The sequence below is a fragment of the Megalops cyprinoides genome, chromosome 4 (genome assembly GCF_013368585.1).
Source record: "Megalops cyprinoides isolate fMegCyp1 chromosome 4, fMegCyp1.pri, whole genome shotgun sequence".
NCBI classification, from domain to species: Eukaryota; Metazoa; Chordata; class Actinopteri; order Elopiformes; family Megalopidae; genus Megalops; species Megalops cyprinoides.
Window position 1 is genome coordinate 27,757,523 of NC_050586.1, and position 21,402 is coordinate 27,778,924.

Genomic DNA, 21,402 nt, shown 5'->3' on the forward strand with positions numbered 1-21,402 from the left:
TCATTCAATAGCAACTGGACAGGGCTGGATCAACAGCTCTGTGTGCAAAGAATCCCGAATGGAAGATGGACAGCCATCATGGTTCAGGGTCTCTTATATTCTGGCACAATAATAATTCTTTTGGCAGTGGCCAACAGGAGTGATGATGCTGTTTCCAGAATCCACATTATTTGCCCATGGTTGCTTAAAGAAAAAGAATAAAAAGGTGACATTGTTTTAAAGTTCAGATCATGTTTTGGTGCATGCTTAGTGGTTTCCTGGAAGTTTTCTGTTTGTGGAGCACACACAGATGCAGTATGTGCACTGGTGAAGTTGCTCTGCTCATTCCTGTCAATGTCTCTCTCTCGCTGTTCGCGTGGGGCATGGAATTTTCCCCACCTCAAAAATGACAGCCATGAAGGCTAAGACATTGACACAGGCTGTACTGTTGATAAAAAATAACTGTAAACCTTAAAGTTCATAAGTTCAGTTCAAACCTCCTATCATAAACTGTGTGTACTTGTGTGTGTGTGTGTGGTGTACATGAGCTTGAGTGTGCATGGGAATGTGTGTTTGTGGCACAGTTAGACAGAAACAATATTAATACCCTAAGTGCACAATTAGCACAGTTATCTCAGACCTGTTGCTAACATCCTTGGTTTGAGGAGGGCTATGAAAGGGACTCATCCTTCTGGGGGGGGGGGGGGGGGGGGGGGCGTGACAGAGCGCTGGATAGGACAGCCACTGGACAGCAGGGGAACACGAGTTTCTGATTGGATGTGCTATCTGCCACTCTGGAGCTTTGGAGTCCCAGTGCAGGGGATTGTGCCTGTGCTGGAGTTAGTTGTGGCAACTGAGACAGGCAGCTGACAGGACCCAGGGATTCCCAGAGTGAGCAGTGGCATGGCCATGGATTCAGTGGAACTGTTCCTCGTCTCTGTGGGAGTCTTGGTCACCCTGTTCTATGCAATGAAGCTCGTAGGCTTGCTCAAGATGCTTTTCCCCAAGACTTGGTACCCACTGCCCAAGTCCTTCTTCACTTCTCTGGGGGAGTGGGCAGGTGAGCTCTCCTCCATGTGCACGCAAATGATTTACAGTCTGCTTACAAATGCATGATAATGCACTGCCCGCGTATGTCATGGGTAAATACCTACAATAAGAAGATAATGAGCTGTCTTTATTAACTGTGCAGGTTGATGGAGCTGTCTGCAGTTCTGCGGCCAGTTCAATGCTTGTCTGCATTTCATTCCTTAAGGATATCATCTTCAAGCTTTGCTCACATGTCTTAAAGAGCTTTCTGGGTCTTCATTTCTGGGTTTGTCAATAGCAGGTGATGCTTCTCTCTGTTTTTTCTTTATTGATCAGGCAGCACCCTGACAGTCATATGACACATGACATGATATAACCTGTACATCCCAAATCTATAGAAATCCTCTTGTCTGTATGTAAAGGTACATGCATCCATTTCTTGTTGTTCCTTTCCCTGTGTGTATGACTTTACCTATACATACAGACTTAAACCACGTTGTGAAGAGACAGAGAAAGCAGGAGAATGCTTTATTAAGTAAAGGGAAAAATGTTTTACTTGGACACAGATAACATTTCAAAACATTAAATACATTACAAAAAAAAAACTTCCCCGGATTTTGTAACCACGAGACATCTGAAAAACATTTTAAAAAGTATTCAGTGTGACTAAAGTGATTCAGCTAAAAAGCTCCTCAGTGGGTGTGTGTGGGGGTGTGTGCATACGTGTTATTGGCGGGGAGGCGGATCATGACGTGCTGATGCTCACCTCAGAAAATATGTATATTTCCATGACATTTTCTTTTCACAGTTACATATGTGAACGCTACATGTCACGGGGGAAAAAAGACAAAAAAATTGCTCTGAATTCCCATTTTCCCAATATAACCTTTGGCCAGCTGCAAACTGGCTTTACTGGAGGTTTGGGGAGCCAGAGTATGACAAAACCAAACACATTCCGGAGGCAATCTGTGTTTGAGTTTCATTTGGTGAGGAAACCAGCTATGAACCTCGTCAAAATAAGTCAGTCAACAAAAAGGACTTCTGCTACCATCAGGGGAGTTTTAACCTGAAGAAATACCACACACACAATGAAAGGTATAAAATCTCTTTAATTGGGAGGCAAGGGGATTTGGGTGGTGTATGTTGGGGAAGTGTGGTGGGGGGTGGTGGAGGGGTGGAGGCTGGATTATATTAGAGAATAAAGTCATTTTTTCCACAACAAATAAGATCACATGATTCACCTGAGTCATACCCAACAACTCTGGAAATGAGATCTCTTTCTTCCATGCTTTCCCCCTAAACTACTGAACAATGTAACATTTCAGCCCATAAAAAAGCTTTGCTCTTACTTTGCTCCATTCAGAGCACAGTATTTAGTGAGTATTCTGTATTTAGTTGAATTCCTGACAGACAATCCCAACCCAATTTTCCACACAGAAAGCTCTGTTGCTCCACTTTTAAACCAATGTGGTTCTGCTGATGGGGTGTAGATTTTGGCTATTTATGAGCAGTGAAACTGTGACAGAGTTTTGATCCCATTCACGCTGATGTGCTGTAAGATGTTTGCATTGACTGAAAGGGGAGAGGGCCCTCTTACATTGAAGAATTATCTGCATCACACATGCCAGCTCCATCACTGCACTTAGACAGCAGGAGACTACTGGCCGAAACCCCAGGAGTATCTCAAGTCTGCTGGGCTGAGATCTATCCACCGTTACGGTGCCTGCTTGGAACTATTCAAACTGAAGATATGAAATGCTGATTTGTGAGGATCTTTTAAAAGCCCATCTGAAAACACTTCTTTTATTTATGCTTTTATGTGACTGAATGATGTGTAGTGCCTTGCCTTTGCATTTCTTATTTGGTTATAATGATGCACAGTGCCAAAGGACACATTGGTGTGAAGTGCATTATATATGAACTGAACTGAACTGAACTGAACTGATCTGTACTTGTATGTATGCCACTCTGGATCAATCCGCTGTGTGTCCCAGGCTGCGTAAAAGAGAATTAGCTGAGAGCAGTGGAAAGCAGAGCAGTCTAAAGCTGAACTCTTCGGGGGAAACACTCAGGAACAGAGAGTACTGCAATGTGGTTGTAAACAGATTGCCTTTGGTCAAACTCAGTGGGTGGTGGGGGGTTAGACATAAAGAGAGAACTCATCAAATTAGACAGAACTGCCCCTCCCCTCCAGCTCTACCTTTGGCCCTCAGCCAAAGACTACAGCACATTTGGGTTGTCCTTGCTGTTCCTTTATCAAAAAAACAACGGGTACAGACAATGTGTACAAGTACATTGTGTTAAAACATTCGATGGCCAGTCAGCAGGCACACAAACTAGAAGCACTAAACATTCATAAGCTGGAGCAGAGCAAGTGAGATGCCACTGTGTGCTGCCCCTAGTGTTCAAAGCAGGGTTGTGCACTGTAGGTCTGCAGCATCCAAGCTGGTGCATATGTCTACCCATTCATCTGTGTGCTCAGGCAAAGTGATCAGTAGAAACCCACAGAGAATGTAATCAATCAACCCTATGAGTGCGTGCTTTGCTGTGTGGCAGTGTGTTCTGCAATGATGTGTCCTGACCAAGCGACTGTCAATCGATCCCTGTCTCTCTCAGTGATCACCGGGGGATCGGACGGGATTGGAAAGGCATATGCCTTGGAGGTAAGGATCAGCTCATGGAGACAAGCAAACCTGTAGCATTAAGCAGACAAGTGAACTGGATAGATTGACCAGCCTGGACTGAAGTAATGGTGCACTGAGTGTACATACTGCAAAGCAGTCACTTCATAAACCAAACTGAACCAATTCATAAATAACTCAACTAGCTAAAATTATATAGAACAATAGCCAAAATAATAACCATTAGGTCATTATCTCATGCCTGCATTACCTCACAACAAATTTATGGATGGTTTGGATGGTTTGAGCGGTATTGTATTGGAGGGCTCTGATTTAAAACTCTCAGTGGTTTTCAGCCTCAGATGAGATGGAGTTTTAATTTGTTTTGTATTCTCCTTTTTGTCTCATAGTGACACCCTCTGTATTCGCTTAGGAGCATTGGGGTGTAGCGAAAGCAATCCTCTAATTTACATTTATTCACTTGGCAGATGCTTTGTGAAATACAAAGAAAAGCACTCAATATAAAAAGGCCAAAGGAGCCGTGGGGATCCAGCATATGTCAGATCGTGTTTGAACAAATGTGTTAATGGATGGCAGCGTCACACTGAAAACCGAGGCTGTAGGAAAAGTGGTGCGACACTATAAAACATGTCAGTAATGTAACCAAAGAGACAATAAATAAATCAGCACTAGGAAATCATTAAAGTGCCACAGAGAAAAACCAAAGCACCACAACAGGTGCCAGAGGACAAACGAGCTGGGACTTGGAGAGAGCAGGATCTGGAGCAGCAAGAGGAACAGCACTTCTACAAACAGGTTTTGTCCTCCGTTTATTTGCAGGGGTGCTGGTTCCAATATCTGGTTCACGCTGCTGCCAAATTCCAGCCCGCTTCATCCTATGATGAATGCTCTGTCCCGCACTGAATTGTCCTGTAAAAACAATCAGATCCTTTGTTTTGTCTCACTCCCTCGTGGATGGTTTTGACCCTCTCCAGCTGATGCTCTCATTTTTCCCTCTGTCCTCAAAGCTGGCTAAGCGCGGCCTGGATGTCGTCATCATCAGCAGGTCTGTGGAGAAGCTCGAGAGGGCCGCAAAGGAGATAGGTGAGGCACATATGAGCTTTCGGATTCATGGGAAGAAGCTATCTAAGGAACAGCAAAAGAGATAGGGGAGACAAAAAGGAACTTTAGGCTTTACAGGGTGGAGCCAAGCTATAAATGGGATAGATGAAACAAACAACTTAAAGAACTTAAGGATTTTTTGGTATGAAGCTAAGGAGCCACAAAGGATATTTTCAGGTGTTATCTAACAGCTACTTTTTATTCTTTAAAGGAGATTCTACAGGGCGGAAGGTAAAAGTCATGACAGCCGATTTCACAGAGGATGATATATATGAGCACATAGAGCGGAGCCTCCGGGGTTTAAATGTTGCCGTTTTAGGTAGGTCAACTTCAGCCACATGTCTCTACACTGTTTCCATAGGTAGTCTATGTGGCAAGTTATGCCATAGAGTGTGTTTGCCCCCAAAACAGTGTTTTTACAGCAATACAAGGAAATGATGGTCAGATGAATATTATATTTTCTTGACTGACGATTTTGTGCAAATCCCATGAATCTTAGCACAAAGGTTTTTTTTTTTTAAATCCACAGTTAATAATGTGGGGGTTCTCCCTTGCCACACACCCTGCAGGTTCCTGGACACAAAGGACCTGGAGCAGGTGAGAGGAGGTCCACCTGTCTACCCGCACACCTGTGGTAGGAATTAGCTGTCTTTTTCCATCTTACAAAGTGGATGCAGCCTGCACCTTTCTCAGGTAGATTGCACATCTGTTAATAGAGAGGTATGACTGAAACACATACAACAGATTCATGAGTTTAATATTTCAGCCCAATCAATATTCTGATTGATTTTAAAGACACAGACATGTGCAGTGTGTGCAATGTGTCAACATCTTCACTCAGTTTACATTTCTAATTCCTACTCCAACTTTTTAGCAGTATAACATGGTTTCCTTTTTAAGAAGTGTTGAGGGAATAATTTAAGGACCCTTGACTGTGCCCCCATGAGATATGGTGGCAGTGTTAACAGACAAATCAGGGTTCTATCTGAGTGGTGTCGTATGCTGTTGTTTCAGAAAATAACGAAGCTGATCAACTGCAACGTGAAAGGGCTAGTGAAGGTGAGCACCACAGAATAGCCATCATCAGGCGGCTCAGCTATCAGCAATCAAGCTATCACTATGATGTATTTCCGGGTGACGGTGGTTTAGCCCAATGGGAATAACATCTGTGGATAGGGCCCTGGAACTTGAGGATATGAGGGTAAGGCACAAGGTAGGGAAGGGTAGAGGGTAGGGATGGTTTTACCATCCAGCATGGTACTTCAGATGCACAGCTGCAGTGAAAACCTGGCTATATTAATAGATGAACCTGGAGGAGAGAACAAGTTAAAGATACAGTGTGATCTCAAGAATGCCGACTACTCAATCAATGAAAATACTGTGGGAATATATTCTGGGACAGGGCAATACTAGTTTCTAGTTTTTTACTTTTCAATCAGGTGGGTTAGTGTATTTTAGTCAGACAAAGGACACAGATGCAGTACAACCCACCGAAATCCTTGCTGCACAGAAAGACAAGTAATCAACCTGAGACAGGTGGTCTGTAGTTCCTGTAGTTATGACATTTGGCTTACACATTTTCAGTCATGAATAAACCCTGGAATTTTCCCAAACAGATGTGCAAGATAGTATTGCCTGGAATGGAGAAAAGGTACCTTTCTTCTTTAACGCACCACTGATTCCCACAAAAACATTGAGACTATTACAAAAATATCTGTATCAAAAGCCATCAGCATTGTCTCTTGCATGGTATTAACAGAAATGCACAAGTCATGCTGACATAGTGACAGCTCACCTTGATTGTCTTTTTGTCTTTTTGAAAGGGGGAAGGGACTCATCCTCAACATATCGTCAGGTGTAGCATACATTCCCTGTCCACTCTACACTATGTATGGAGCAACCAAGGCAAGCCCCCCTTGATGTCCACACATTTCAGGGTAGTTATGGGTAAGGGAGCCTTCATGAACCCTGTAATGAGTGGGACTCTATAACATGCTGTTAGTTACTGTCCTGAAACAATCAAATCACCAATGAAAATGATAATGCTTTATAGCAAAACTCTGTGATTGGTTAAAAATCACTTTGACTGCTTTAGAGTCCACCCAGTTTGGAGTTCAGAAAGCTTCACCCACCTGTTGCTAGTGTATACTGGTATCTATCTTTATCAATAAACCTCCTTAGAAATACCACTCCCTCTGAATGATCTATCTCTGGAAAAGAATTGTTTTTGAAATGATCAAGTGTTTACACTATTATTACATTATTGTCATTTTATCCAGAGCAACTTACATAGGTTACAAGTTTTACATGTTATCAATTTATACAGCTGGCTATTTACAATTTGCATTTATTTAGAATTTATTTGCAATTTAATTTGGGGTTAAGTACCTCGTCCAAGGGTACAGCAGCAATGCCCCAGCAGGCACTGAAATCAGCAACCTTTCGGTTACGAGCCCTGCTCGTTACCACTATGCTACACAACCGTCCATTCAAAACCAGCAAGAGTGTCCTGGTCAAACAGCCAAAGCCTGTCAGGGCTGACACACAATAAAATCCTTGCTCTTTCCAAACACTCTTCCATGAGTTTGTTTTGTTTCAAGAACAGGCACAAGTGCCCTTGAACTAAAAGATAAGGGTACATACATTTTTCTACCGGATACAGAGATAACTAAGCTGTTTTGTTTGGAGTGACTGTCTGATGAACGCCTATCTTTGCATATTGTCCTTCATCCAACAAACAAACAGCATAAAGTCATGTTCCAGCCACACCTCTCTGATTGCAGTATCATGCATCTTCAAATAGTGCCACCGGATGGCAACTTGACTACATCACACTTAAAGTGATTGAGGGTAGTGAAACTCTGACCACCAGACATTTGGGGTATTTCCACTGCAAGTGGTCAAACAAATGACAGAGGTCAGAGTGCACAGTTTATTGCAAAGTGTAGTAGAACAATAAAGAAGTAAATTGCATAAATGGACAGACAAGACAGTCAATTCTCTTGACAAGGTCCACAGGTCTTCACATGTAATATAGTCTAGTGCAGTACAGTGGCAAAGTGGATTCATACTACTTATGGGACATAGAGAATTCATTTAGTGAACTTCAATATAAGGTAGCTATCACACAGATGCATCTGATAGGCTTATCAGATGATCCTCTGAAGGTTTTTTCTTGTGTGACTAATTATTTATATACTGTCGAGATATTGTTTATACTTTACATACTTGTATTCTAGAATTTGGCAAAAATGACAATCAAGAGTATCATAATATTAATCATTTACACTGTACTGGTATTGAAAGCTAAATTATTTTGTAATCAGTGAAGGTGTCTACAGTATAGTGCAGGATTTTGTTAGCTATGAAGTGGTTATGTTACTGATTCAGTGTAATTCTCTGATCATGTAACACAGTCTTTACTAACGTCCATGTCCAGACTTTTGTTGAAAGGTTTTCCCGAGGTCTTCAAGCTGAGTACAGATCGAAAGGAATCATAATTCAGGTACGAAGAGCCGTGCAAGCTTTCGACATCCTTTGTGTTTAAGTGTGGTGTGCACAATTAGAATTGCAGTTAGTTCATTTTGGGGTTTTTTTCCCACAGACGGTGACTCCTTTTGGGGTGTCCACAGCGATGACGGGCTACCAGAAGCCCAACATGATCACGTTTACTGCGGAGGATTTCGTACGGACGTCTCTGAACTTTGTTGCAGCCGGAGACCAAACGCACGGGAGCGTCTCTCACCAAATCCTGGTAAAATTTACAATGTTTTTCAATAACTTATGCGGCAACTATCTTGCATTTTACAGTTTAAAAGAAATAAGAAAGAAATAACCGCCAATCAGTCAATTGGCATACTTTGTTAAACGCGTATGGATGCGTTAGTAAATACAAGCATGCAGAACACGTATGAATAAGGCTATACGTGTCAGGGCTCCGCCCCCCTAGCTGTGGTGTTTTTGTTTTTCCCTGTCCATGTGCTTTTTGTTTTTCCTTGTGTTCCAGCCCCGCCCCGCTCCCCGCCTGGTCCCCGCCCACCTGATTGCCCCATTACCTTCACTTGCCTGCCTGCCCACCTGCATCCCATCTCCTCATCAGCCCAGCCCTATTTCTACCCTGCTTGTTCCTGTCTTGTTTGCCAGTTCGTACCTGTTTCGTTCCCGCAGTTTTTTGGATTTCCGAATTCTCCGTGTCTGACTCTGCCTGCCGTTTTGTCCCGTTGCCTGATCGTTTGCCTGCCCGGTTCCTGATCCTGCCTGCTTCTGTTATCGACCCTGTTTTTGTCCACGGACTGCCTTCCGGTTTTCGACCCTGCCTGCTTTTGTTTCGCAACTTTCCTGCCGTCATTAATAAACCCGCCTGCAACCTGAAGCTCTCTTGGTCTGCGACTGAGTCCCTGCCTGAGCCCTTACAATACGAATCTATATCATTAATCTACATCATAATAGATCATTTTGTAAAAATTCAAACTGATGAAATAATAATGCATAATAAACAATGCATATTACTATTACATCGTTTATAATTGTTGAAGTTTAGTACATCATCAATGAGTTATTAAGGAGATATGGCTTGCCAGATCAGATAACACTGCACACTAGATTAAAACACGTACCGCTGTTCCACCTCAATGCACTGTAGCTACGTGTGCAATTTTTTTCAATTTAGCAACCATGGCTTCTTCCATAATAACACAATTACTAACATATTTACTCAAATGTGTTGATACAACAGCAATATATTTTTCACCCTAAAGCACTGGCAATTTATTATTGATGCGTACCATTCTCACTTAGTCCGCATGCAATGGTGGGAAAATAAGGCAACGTCACGATTGGCTGCATCTTTGTTCTTTCTGCAGGGATGGATCATAGAGGCCATTCCAATTCAGATTCTCCACAGTGATGTTATGCAAGAGAGGGTGTTGGAGTACGTGAACCAAAGGGTGAACGCCAGTCTGAATAGGTCATGTGCAGACTGAAAAATCTTCTGGGATTACACATAAATATCTCACAATCACACTTTTCTTGCTCTGATTTTTCACACTGCTCAAGATCTGTGGCTGACCTCTATCTGTGCCTTTTCATGTGGTTTGCTCTGTTGTTAAACTATAGCATGTGTAACACAGTTAAGGCACTGGAAAATTATGACGGTATAACTTTATTGCCACTGCACTTACACAGAAATATTAAGTGAATGTTAGACATTGGATGGTAGAGTGCCATATGCTGATTTCCACAGTCCATGCTTAATATAGATCTTCTGGCTCTTCTTTCAAACCTTTTCACTAAACAGGCTCCAGAGTAGCTCAGTCAGCAGGCTGAGCTTTGCAGTTTGGGTTCAATCCCACCAGTGTTGTCTGCTGACGATGACTGGGATCCTATAGCAGCAGAGCAAACTTGCTTTGATCTGTCGTGGATTGGGGTGGGTAGGTCAGCAAGAGTTTCTGTGCCTTAATAATCCTGGGCACATTGTGGTTTATGAGAGACCTGTGAGTTGTGCTGAAGACATTGGTGGCATAGCTGCACTGTGGTGTGCTGTGTTACTTGCACTGCTGAAAATTATCAGTTGGTTTCATGTTAGAGCTTCAGAGGACTACAATTCTCCCGCTCCACTGCTGCTGCATGACTGCTGAGCTTGTCACAGGGAGCCAACATGTACAACATGTACCACAGGTACAACTGGCAATTCTAAAACAGGGTTAAATAAAGGCATAAAAAACATAAATACCCTTTTTGTGGCACAGCTGACTTGTTAGCAGAGGGTTGCATGTTCACATCCGACAGCTGTCATGTCCTTTAACTGTACACGTGGTTAACATGTAAGAATGTACATTTCTATGAATGCCTGGCTAATAAATAAGCGTTTTCAGAATATGTATATTGAGATGTTGTTGGTCACATCAGAGGGTTATGGTCTGCAGCTACTTTGTATATCTTGCTTGAACAAGTGCAAGCATGCTTTTTATTAATTTATTTTAAAATAACACTTCAGCTTAACTACTGACAAATGCATTCAAGATCCAAGTAAATATGTGGTGTGAATATTGTTGTAAGGAAAAGTAAAACTGTTGATTTTTTCATCATGGTATCTTTATAATTTCCCAGTGTTCTGCAAAAAAAAAAAAACATCAAGGCAAGACACCACACAATCAGTTTGTAAGATGAATGGTTATATAACAAGATGTAAAATGCCAATCCATAGTACTGTTTTTGTAGGGGTTTTCTGTGATTCCATTAATTGCATTTGCTTGCTCCAGCCTGCTTTGAAGGAAGCTGAAACACTCCATGACACCGGCAGGATGTGATGAGCGCGTTTTCTTGGCAGCACACTGCCTCCAATCAGCCTTAGATGCCTTCTGTGCCGGGTTGTTATAAGGCCAGGCTATCATGGGAAACAAATTCCTTGGATCCATTATGTCATGGCCTGTGGATTCCAGTGGAGTTTTTCCAGGTCATGAAGTGCCTGCCATTGGGCTGAGAGAATCATAGTGATCAGGGCACTCTGTGCTGTGTACATTCCCAAATGTTAATGTGATTATTATGGAACACATTTTGTTAACATCATCCCCTTTCGCATTTTTTTAACACAAACTCACCATTAAGGCAGAGCACACAGTGGTGTCACCCTTCCTGTGAGAAACAGCAGTTAATGTCCTCTGTTGACAATTAAAGGAACTTTAAAGGTTAAGATATCTAACTGGTGGGTCGCAGGCCCAAGTCCTGTGTTTTCGTCTGGTTCCTAGGGGTGGAACGAACAAGCCTGTAAAACACAATCGCTTCCAGGTTATCCGACAAATAAACCCATCCACCACAACGTCTGAACACCAAATGACCCATTCTATGCAGTTCTGAAAGTGGAGCTACTTCAGAGGAGCCTGCTGAACTAAGGCTTCAGAGATCAGTGGCCTATCAGTCCAAAAACAGTTGTATACCCTCACTGCACAGATTGCCTGAGCTCCAGATAAGGGTGTGCTGTGAATCACCGGGACACAGTGTCACCTCATGAGCAAGCTCATGCTGGTTAAATATGGCAAGCGTGGTGTCCCGTTCTCCCTGGCTCTGCTGCTGGGAAAGAGACTTAAGTACATCTACTCGGCGCCTCACGGCTGCCCAGCACCAAAAAACTAAATCCCGCTGGCGTGTGGTCCACGGAAACTTGCAGTGGTCCCCAGCTCACTGTGGAGGAAGGTCAGACTGACCAGGGGGCCAGCCTGGGTTGCCGCGATCTCCCACCACAGCCAGCTGGGTCGCCGTGAGTCACCCGGGCTGCGCCAGCGGAGCAGCATGGTGGGGAACGGACAGGGGAAAAATCCCGAGGTTGGGATGACGAGCAAAACAACACAGAACTCGAGAAGAACATGTTCCCACTAACTTCCCCAGCTGGCAGGCATGAAAGGGGAACAGAAGAAAGGTTGGACTGAGAGGGAGGGAGGGAGGGACGGAGGGAGGGAGAGGGACAGAGAGAAAGAGGGAGAAGACAGAGAGAGGAAGAGAAAGAAAGGAATGGAGAGAATTTATTTGTCCATTTTCAATATCCATATTGAAACAATATAATTTTTGGTTCAATGTATTCTTCTGCCTCTGCCTAAATTCCTGTTATTCACTGTTAGGGTGAAAAAGTGCCTTTTGAGGTGAACGACTATCCCCTGGGTTGTGTATTATCCACTTGTTAAGGTTGAAAGTAACTGAAATGAAAGAGAAATAATAAACACACACACACAAAGAGGCTCTCAAAGCCTTAAGGTCCCCACTAGAATAAATTCCTGAGCTCTTATTTTGAAAAGAAGCAGACTTGTTTTGAGCGCTGTTCTCTCTGTCTCTCTACAGGGTTCCATTTAGTGTGTTACAAGTACACATTTTTTGTTTTGCCTATTTCTCTTTTTGTGCCTATTTCACGGAATGTGGTATGTTCTGCCAATTCAGCCCCTTTTAACCATCAGTACAAAACAGAACAAAAACTGAGACACACCATGGCAGGAACATTCTGTAATGGTACTGGTTAATGATGCCACACTTTGCATTAGATTTTAACAGTGTGCTCTGGAAAAGTTACTCCTAAGTGGCATGATGAAATGTTTATAAATGGATTTGAAGCTGTCAAAAGAAAACGTGTTTCATTCAGCCACTTCAGAAATCTCTCATGGCTGTCATTATTTCTTCCCCTAAACAAATTTATTCCCGGAAAAAATCTGAAAACAATATTTCACAGTGTAATGCAGCAAGGGCTACATGGTACTTGTGTGTTGTTACCAATTCTGTCAATGTTGAGAAAAGTATGTCTTTGCAAGGGCAGTTTTTCAAACAGTATCAGCAATCTACGACAGAAAAGACCATGAACCAGCTGACAGTGACTCAATGTAACCGTGCTCTTTAGAACACAGGAAGTTCTTTCGCTAAACTGTAGCTATGCACTACATTCACATTTAATTCATGTGCTTCTACTGTGAAAAGAATGTGTTTTACTTTACATCACTTATTGCATGCTACTGCACTCATTTTCAAAAGTCAATATTTCCCCACCCTGTCTAATACAGAAAATATGTTCTGTATACCTGTTCTGGGTGAACATTTTATTTCCTCATTGTCATCGCTGTTTTTACTTTATGCCTGTGTGCTTAATTTGCAAAATTAAATGGTGAACCAACATGAGTAAAGGACAGTAATGGGATAATTGTTTCACGAGTGGCTTAAAACAGAGGGTACATCACCCTCACAGTGCTAGAGGAATGAAATGCATGCAATAATACAAGTGGAGCAAACACTCCCTAATTATGTGTAAGTATTTCAGTATTGCTCCTATGAAATGTTTTCCAGACAGTGGCCCACCCTTGCTGTTTTTTGAAACAGAAAACAAAAAACACAAAAATTAGGCCAAATCAAAAGCAGATACTATTATCACCCTTAATGATGCCAGATAAATGGGAAAAAAATAGAAAACAAAGTCATCATTTTGACTCTAGCACCACCTAGTAGTCACTAGAGTTTTTTCATGGAGTTCAAAACATGCTTTAGAGCACAGATCTTCTGGGATCTTTGTGCTCGCGTATTTGAGAATACCCTCACCTTTTGTGCTGCAAACAAGAGCCAGCTTCCTGTGTAGATACCCGTGGGTTTGCATGTGGTACAGGCCCTGCCTCAAACCTCCACACCTTCACTCTTCACTGTGTCCAAATGCTTACTTTTTCAGGTAATCCTTGTGATTTTTCGCCATGCTAGAACACCCACAGACTCACAGCAACCAATGCTCCTCCTTTAATGCCACCTCTCTTTCTCCTTACTCTTCAGCAGAAGACCTGACAATGTGACCAAAGCTGCACACTGAAGGTGTGGTGAGAGTGGACACCACTGCAGGGAGGGGGAATCTGTGCGGTGTAGCCCTATGGAGCAGAGTAGAGTAACATAAAGGTTTCTGGTTTCATTCCCAGGTGGGCCACTGCTGTTGCACCCTTAAGCAATGTATTTAACCCAAAACTGCCTCAATTAATATCCAGCTGTGTAAATGGAGGGCATGCGAAATTGTAGACTGTGTAAGCCGCTTTGGATCAGAGTGTCTGTTAAGCAAATGTAAGTTACTACGTACTGAAGCAGAATTACACATGTTTTCATTGGTTGCTCCTGAGAAGTGAAGTCATGTGGTAAATGTCACATCACCGGGAAACACAGAAGACAAAGGAAGGAGAAGAAGCTGTGGGGAGCGCGGTCAAAAAGAGTCCTCAGGATTCAGGAGGAGGTAATGACTATGACCTCCACTTACATTAACTGTACTTTTTTCCTTTCCACTTAAACTGTCATTGATATTTAGACAATTGTCCATCCATTATAAGGACAGAAGGACAAGTTTGCTAATGGGATTCACACAAAATCAAAGATGAAATTCCTTAATGCTAGGAGTGTAAAGCTCTCTTAATTCAGGATTCAAACCTCTAACCGTCAAGCCTCCAGTATTGTTCCCTTGCCTCTGTCCCACATTGTCACTTGGCTTGATGTGCTCCTCACCAGTTGTACCTTAATTCATCAATGTTCAGATATTAAAGGTTACAGCTCAATTATTTCATTAATACATTTTTATTCCTCCCCAGCTACGCTACCTGCTGTCGGTATTATTGGAGCTTTAATTTATCAAAAACACAGGTATGTCTCCCTCAGGCAGACATAATTTTTTTTTTCATGCTTTGCTCACACTTTGTTCACATTCATAGAAACACCTGTTATGCGTGTTCCTCATCTGTGACAGTATCAGAGGAGTCTGATGTTGGAATAAAAGTCCAGTGCAGTACTCTCTCCTAGACACAGTCATATTATTTCTCACTGAGTGGTGAACAGGGTTGGGTATCATTTGAATTTTATCGATTCTGCTTCCGATTCCGCTTATCGATTCCCCATTTCAGTTCCAAAATGGTAATAAAAAAGAGGTCAAATGTTTAGATAACAAAAATCTTTATTCTTGTAAGTGTTAACTGAACATTCACAAAGTGAATAGTATTTACTATTTACTAGAACTTACTAACATCACTGAGCTCAGATATAATGTTTGACTTTTCCGCCTTGTACCAGGCAGGAATCAGTTGATTGGTCAAACTATCTCTGGAGGGAGGTGTGTACTTTGGATTTAGGGCCTTGGTCATCTCCCTGCAAATAAAGATTCAGTAATTGTTACTGTACAAGTACCCTACCATCAGCAAACTTTTTTTTTTCGACAAACTCCACATCTAAAATGCTTAAAATATGATTACATGTGCTTGTTTTGTGTGCTGTTAGGCTGCACTACATCATATTCACCATCAGAGGGCAATGGATGGACATACAATATTATGATTTCAAAGTGCATGTGGGTTTGTGCGAAGGACCCGTTCATACAACAAGTCAAAGTGGATACATACCATATCAGAATAGTTACTGTCATGTAGGATAAATATTTCACGAGTAAGAAAAGTAGACAGGAACATAATTGTAACTGCAGTATCATAATCTGAGGACTCTCTGACATGGGAGAACTCACTTACACAACTCCCAGCCACTGAAATTACAATAATGACATTGTTTCCTTCTTTCTTCTTTTCACAGAAACAGACCAAAAGGTCATGACCACTTCAAAGAAGCTGAAGACAAAAGTGAGATAGTAACATAAAAATGATTTTTAGCTTCCCAATAAAAACTAAATATCTTGGAATTGAAGAAAAAGAAGAAAGAAGAAAATACTGTGTTAAAAATAACACTTTCCTTTGAAACCGCTAAATACGTAAGATGAATGCCAAATGAACATGATGATGCCATCAGTGGATAGTGTTAGAATTCACGTACCTGTACATGGATCGACTCATTTGACCGCAGGAAGCTGTTTCCCTCTCTCTTGCCTTAGAGGGAAGATCCAACTTGTGTTCATACACCCTGATACATTTTTGTTGGGGCAGAAACTAAAATATCACATCTTCAGGAAAAAACTCAGGTGCACTGAAAGTCAATTGAAAATGGTTAGTTGATTTTATTGATGAATGAAGATATCATAACTCCGATGAGAAATACTACTTAAAATGAAAGCCAGTCCTTCCCAGTTGAATGTTCTGTAAGCCAAAATAGCTAGGTGCATCTGCCAGATCAGGAACAATTACAGCCCAATAAATTCAAGGTGTAAGAACACAATTATGCAATGCAGAGTTTCATAAAGCCTAAATTATAGCCCCTTATCATACCTTGTCTAGACCAAGGCCAGTGAGTGACAGCAGGACTATACATCTCTCGGACTGGGAGCAGGGCAGTTTTCATAAAGAATTGATATACTGCATTAGTATACTGCATTTTTTATTTCTTGCCTTTTCATTCAGCAATGCCCCCTGTCTCTTTGGTTCCATGAAATGCTGCCAAAAAAAAAAAACTTTAATTGACTCATTGATATCAAGAACTGATCTTTCATACACTCGATTGGCACAAAATAAAATAAATAGTCCGTAAAATGCAGGAAGGAAGTAATGTGAATCATACCTGCTGGCCAAAATATGTGCACACACTTCAGATACTTTTAATCTTATTTTCACCTTTTTCACCATGTTATACACATGTAACATGCATCGCATAGCCCCCAGAATAAAGAGTGAAGAGGAATCTGGCATGGGGATCATTCAAGGTCTTGTACTTGGAACTGATTGGGTCAAAGGTCAGATTTGTTTTCCCACCAGTTGAAATCAGGCAGACAGCTTATTTTGTGTTGCATTGTCTCCTTTTCACACAGCTACTGGCAGTTACGTTAGTTGTGACATCATCACTTATACATACTTTTTTATTTGCTATGTAATGTTTCTGATTAAGAAAGAGAGCAAAAGCAAAGACAACAGCAAGGGTGCTTGGGTGTAGCGTGTGTGTAAATGGGCGGCTCGTTAAAACATCTTGGGAATACAGTACTAATACAAGTGTGGTTTTGAATCATGATGCTACAACTGGTGCAGCATCTAGATATTTGCAGAGTTTTCAGAGGTCAGTTTTTTTTTGCTGATATGGGTGGAATAGAAGGGCATGCAGTCACAGTGTCAGAACACCGATGGATGCATAAGCTCCCCTTCTGAGAGCCAGGGGCATGTGGTACCCAGGTTAAAGACTGTGGTTATAAGGTAGCAGCTCACATTGAAGCTACAGCATTCCACAGCAGCACAGCAATGGGCCTTTTTCTTTGAATGGGTCTATATACAGCTACAAGTAATTGGAGGAGGGAGAACGATTAATTCGAGAACAGTTGGAGCATCTGTGCGATTGGCAGATAAGTGCCCAGTAAAGCGATAGCAGGATGAGGATATACGCAGCTCCGATAAGACTTTGCCTCATAAAACCTGGACCTGGAACGTTTGCTCGCGAGTGGTGACATTTTCCACACGATCTTCCAAGCGCTCCCCGGAGCGATTCATCTACAGCCGAAGTCTCAGATCTTTATCAACGCGAGTGCTGAGCCATCTCAATCTTTCACCCCAAGGTGCTGATTCACAAAACAATAAAAGACTTAAGGTGTGTGCCTGAAAGACGGAGACAAAGCATGTACAGTATTTGCCCGCGGAGTGTAAAAAAAAAAGTCTCGGGACGAAGATTACGGCGCATTGTATTCTGCGGTACAGGACACTTGCAAACTTACGCTTTACTATCCGTGAAATAGGCAGTCGTGCAGAAATATTCCAAAGGTACGCATATGTATAAAATCTATTAATGTATATGTGTGTATATTGCATGTAGCTGTATTTCTATATATGTATCCCTGATCATGTCTATTCATCTGTCTAAAGACCTCCTTAATTAATGGACATGTTTCACTCCAAGTATTGTGGAAAAAAAGTCTTTATCCTTGATAATACTGAATACTTTCAAATATGTTGGCATTAAACTCATCCATAGTCCACAGTACATTGGTTACCACATACAGTAACAGACAAAGGTTTGGATACACCTACTCATAGAAGGGTTTTTCTTTATTTTTAATTTTAGAAAATTAGACATCAAAGACATCAAAACCATGAAATAACACACATGGAATTATGCAGTGACCAAAAAGTGTTAAACAAATTCAAACTTATATTTTAGATTCTTCAAAATAGCTCAAAATATTTTTAAAAAATAAAATTTTTTAAAAGAAAGAAATCCATACATAGGTATCAACATTAATCTTTATATCTGTCTAAGAAACACATTTCAAGCATTTCAGCATAATTCTTTATATAAAAATGTCTTTGAATGCATGTTTCCTATCTGAGTCAGGTTTGTCAAAACTTTTGAATGGTACTGTACACTTAAACCACAACAGTGGTTTACCAGGTGTTTTACAGTGTTTTAAACATAATTGGATATTTGTATTCACACGTAAATGGATAACTTGTATAAGATAGCATGACAATGATTACACTGAAAGAAGAGCTTTTTATATCTTCCAAGTAACACATTAAATGAAAAATTTCTCACCACTTCTCCTTCAGATAAAATTCAGCTGGCTTATTTTCTAGTGTTAAGATGAATAATTTATGCTGAACATTTGTTTACATGAAATATAATCCTGCAGCACAGACTATTCCAAAATCCAATCCAAAATTTGCAGAATGTAAAAACAACTTTACCTTTATTTCATCACGTTTCATGTTTAAAGTCATGACCATTGTGCGTGTGCAGATCATCTTTATGTAACAGCGGTCAAACTCACATTTTTGCGGTCAACCAGTCACCTCCACACCGTGGGTGAATGGTTCTCTCGTAATATCACGGTCAGAGTCCACAGTGGTCAAGGATAGAGCTCAAATTGACCGAAGAAGACACTATTGATCCCTACAAGCTTGTTTTCTCCAGGTGAGATGTGGCCCTCTGTTAAGAGCCAATTGGCCGGAGCCAATCAGACTGCAGTATTAGAAAATCACAGCGTCAACAGCTTTTCCTTTGTGTGTTTGCAGCGCATTGGAGGGCTGTGTTTATGCTTGCTAATGTCACTTCCAATCTTTGCCCTGGGGGCATGCTGTATATTCAGCTTCTATATCAGCTGCGGTCAAAATTAATATGGTGTCACTGAACTGTTAAAGACGGTGAAGCTGATGATTGAACAGTTTTTTAGTATCTTTAAAAAAAAAAATCAGGTCACCGATCTCAGACAAGCTTAGTTATTAGAATTGTTCTAAGTTCCATCAAAAAACCAATTAGTGTTGACGGATGAAGCTTGCATTACTTATAAACAAGACTGTATTACTACTTAGCTGAAGGAGTTTAAATGGGAAAAGAGTTTCTCACAGAAACCCGCTCACTGTTGGAACAATCTCACCTCCAGCAACCAGTATCGATATCAATATACTGTAATTATTGAAAATGAACAGCAGATACAATTTAAATGATATCACGTCCAGATCCAGATCCAGTTGACAGGTTAATCAAAGATGATTAACAGAGAGCTCAACAGGTAGGAAAGCCAGCATGCATGGTGCACGCCTGGGAGCAGGGTCGGGCACAGAGCTCAGTTCCAGCATGACTGATTATTGCTTTGTCAATTCAGAAGCAGCAGGATGCTTTGTGCACAGAAACCTGCATTTTGCATGTAGCCATTGGAGCTGCTGCAGAACACAGATACAGAGCATCACTTCTGACCTTCTGTGTATTGCTTTATAGCTGTTTATCACATCCGGCTGTCTGGCTCCTGTATTCCCTCTTGCTTCTGTGGAAAATGTGCAGATAATTCCTCAGACTGAGTTATAAAAGGTGTTTAAAGAGAGCTGTAATCTGTAATGTAATCTAATGTAATCTGTGTGTCTTCTTCATACATGCACAAAGCCATGGCAGCTTCAGGACACTGTGCCGCAAACGTCAAAATGACAGCTGCCTTTGGTCAAGAACAGCAAAAGTCTGTTCCCAAGGAGCAGGTTCCAGTCTGCTGAGTGTAGCCATGTACTAAAGGAAGAGCATATTTTGCAAAAGAAGAGACATCTCAATAAGTCAGGCACTTCTGACTCTGTGGCACAAAGGTTCAAATCAGAGTTATCAAAAAGGAAACAACAAAATCAGTAAATTTCCCAGTTCTTCTTTATGATATCTCCACTTTAACACTGTAACCCTATAGTAAAAGAGTATAAGAAACATTACCATTAGATATAATAACATCACACTTTTTTTGAACAAGAGTATGCTCTTTCCTAAGTATGTCAAGAGCAGCAAGCAAAAGGCTGACCAGCTGTTAAGTGAATTCTGATCTGGAGTTGATATCACCAAACTACTACTCTGCTGACATTGGTTGTCAGAAGTGAATTTGTTCCAACAGAGGAACACATTTGCAAAAAAGTTTTTTCATTCATTTCTTTTCCATTGAAACTTAATATCAGATGATCTTAAGCTTCATTTATCAAGAATAATTAATGTTGAAAGCAGCAACAACAGAGAAATACCTTTACAGCGCTCTGGAAGATCTCACCCTGAGACTTGTTAAAACTGTAAACACACAACTGTCTGCCCCCATGTCACTTCCTGTGAATTTGGATGACAACATGAGTCTCGCGTTTGCGTGCTTCACAGCACTCTACACACACCCAACACTCACCCACAAACTGTGTACCTTTTATCTGCTTTCTTGTTTGTGCACTTTGTCATTTCCTTTATCGAATGGAATTCCTATTATCACTCCCTGGAGAGAGCAAGCTCAGAGCTGGAACAGAAGCTGTCAGACTGGAACACCATGTCTGTGCCAGGAGACACAACACAGGCACAGGGCTACACAATAATCTCTCCACTCAATCAACACCTCTCCTTAACTCCAACTTACAAATAAGTGCAAGTGTTCTTTTTTTCCCCAAAGCAAACACTTTTTTTCTTGCCTCAGTGATTGTTGAAATTAAGGAAGCAAACTGATTAATAAGTTGGAGAACTTAAGAACAAATGTTGATTGAACTCAATGTAATGAGGTGTAACTGTCAAAATGTGTTTATTTGCTTTCTGTGGGTCAGTCATGCACCTGAACACTCATGTACATCTTGGGAGAATCATGGTAAGAGTTTTACAGAAGGTCCCAAGGGTGAAGTGACAGGTCAGATGTGTTTGTGTCACATCTGTCTGATTCTGCAGGTAAATTGGTCTTGTGTTGAGATGGTTTAATGTTGTGTAATCACAATAGTAAGTGTAATCATTTACAAGTCTTCTACACATGCCAGCCTTT

At 41.3% G+C, this 21,402-nt stretch overlaps 1 protein-coding gene and 1 long non-coding RNA gene across 2 annotated transcripts; both read left to right on the forward strand.

The window, feature by feature from the left end:
• Window positions 1–838: 838 nt before the first annotated feature.
• Window positions 839–6,933, forward strand: hsd17b3 (hydroxysteroid (17-beta) dehydrogenase 3). Its single transcript, XM_036525964.1, has 8 exons — window positions 839–1,039; window positions 3,625–3,671; window positions 4,658–4,733; window positions 4,963–5,070; window positions 5,281–5,348; window positions 5,766–5,810; window positions 6,368–6,402; window positions 6,575–6,933. Exons 1-8 carry the CDS (start codon window positions 883–885, stop codon window positions 6,669–6,671), a joined length of 633 nt encoding a protein of 210 aa, XP_036381857.1. The 5' UTR covers window positions 839–882; the 3' UTR covers window positions 6,672–6,933.
• A 1,244-nt stretch (window positions 6,934–8,177) lies between these two features.
• LOC118775967 lies at window positions 8,178–8,790 on the forward strand. Its single transcript, XR_005004899.1, has 3 exons — window positions 8,178–8,256; window positions 8,356–8,505; window positions 8,758–8,790. It is a non-coding gene; the product is annotated as an uncharacterized LOC118775967 (long non-coding RNA).
• The last annotated feature ends 12,612 nt before the right edge of the window (window positions 8,791–21,402 follow it).

Coding starts and splice junctions, on each gene's coding strand:
- hsd17b3 (XM_036525964.1), top strand. CDS start 883: ATGGCCATGGATTCAGTGGAACTGTTCCTCGTCTCTGTGGGAGTCTTG. Junction 3,672..4,657: donor GAAAGGCATATGCCTTGGAG/GTAAGGATCAGC, acceptor CTGTCCTCAAAG/CTGGCTAAGCGCGGCCTGGA. Junction 5,811..6,367: donor ACGTGAAAGGGCTAGTGAAG/GTGAGCACCACA, acceptor TTTCCCAAACAG/ATGTGCAAGATAGTATTGCC.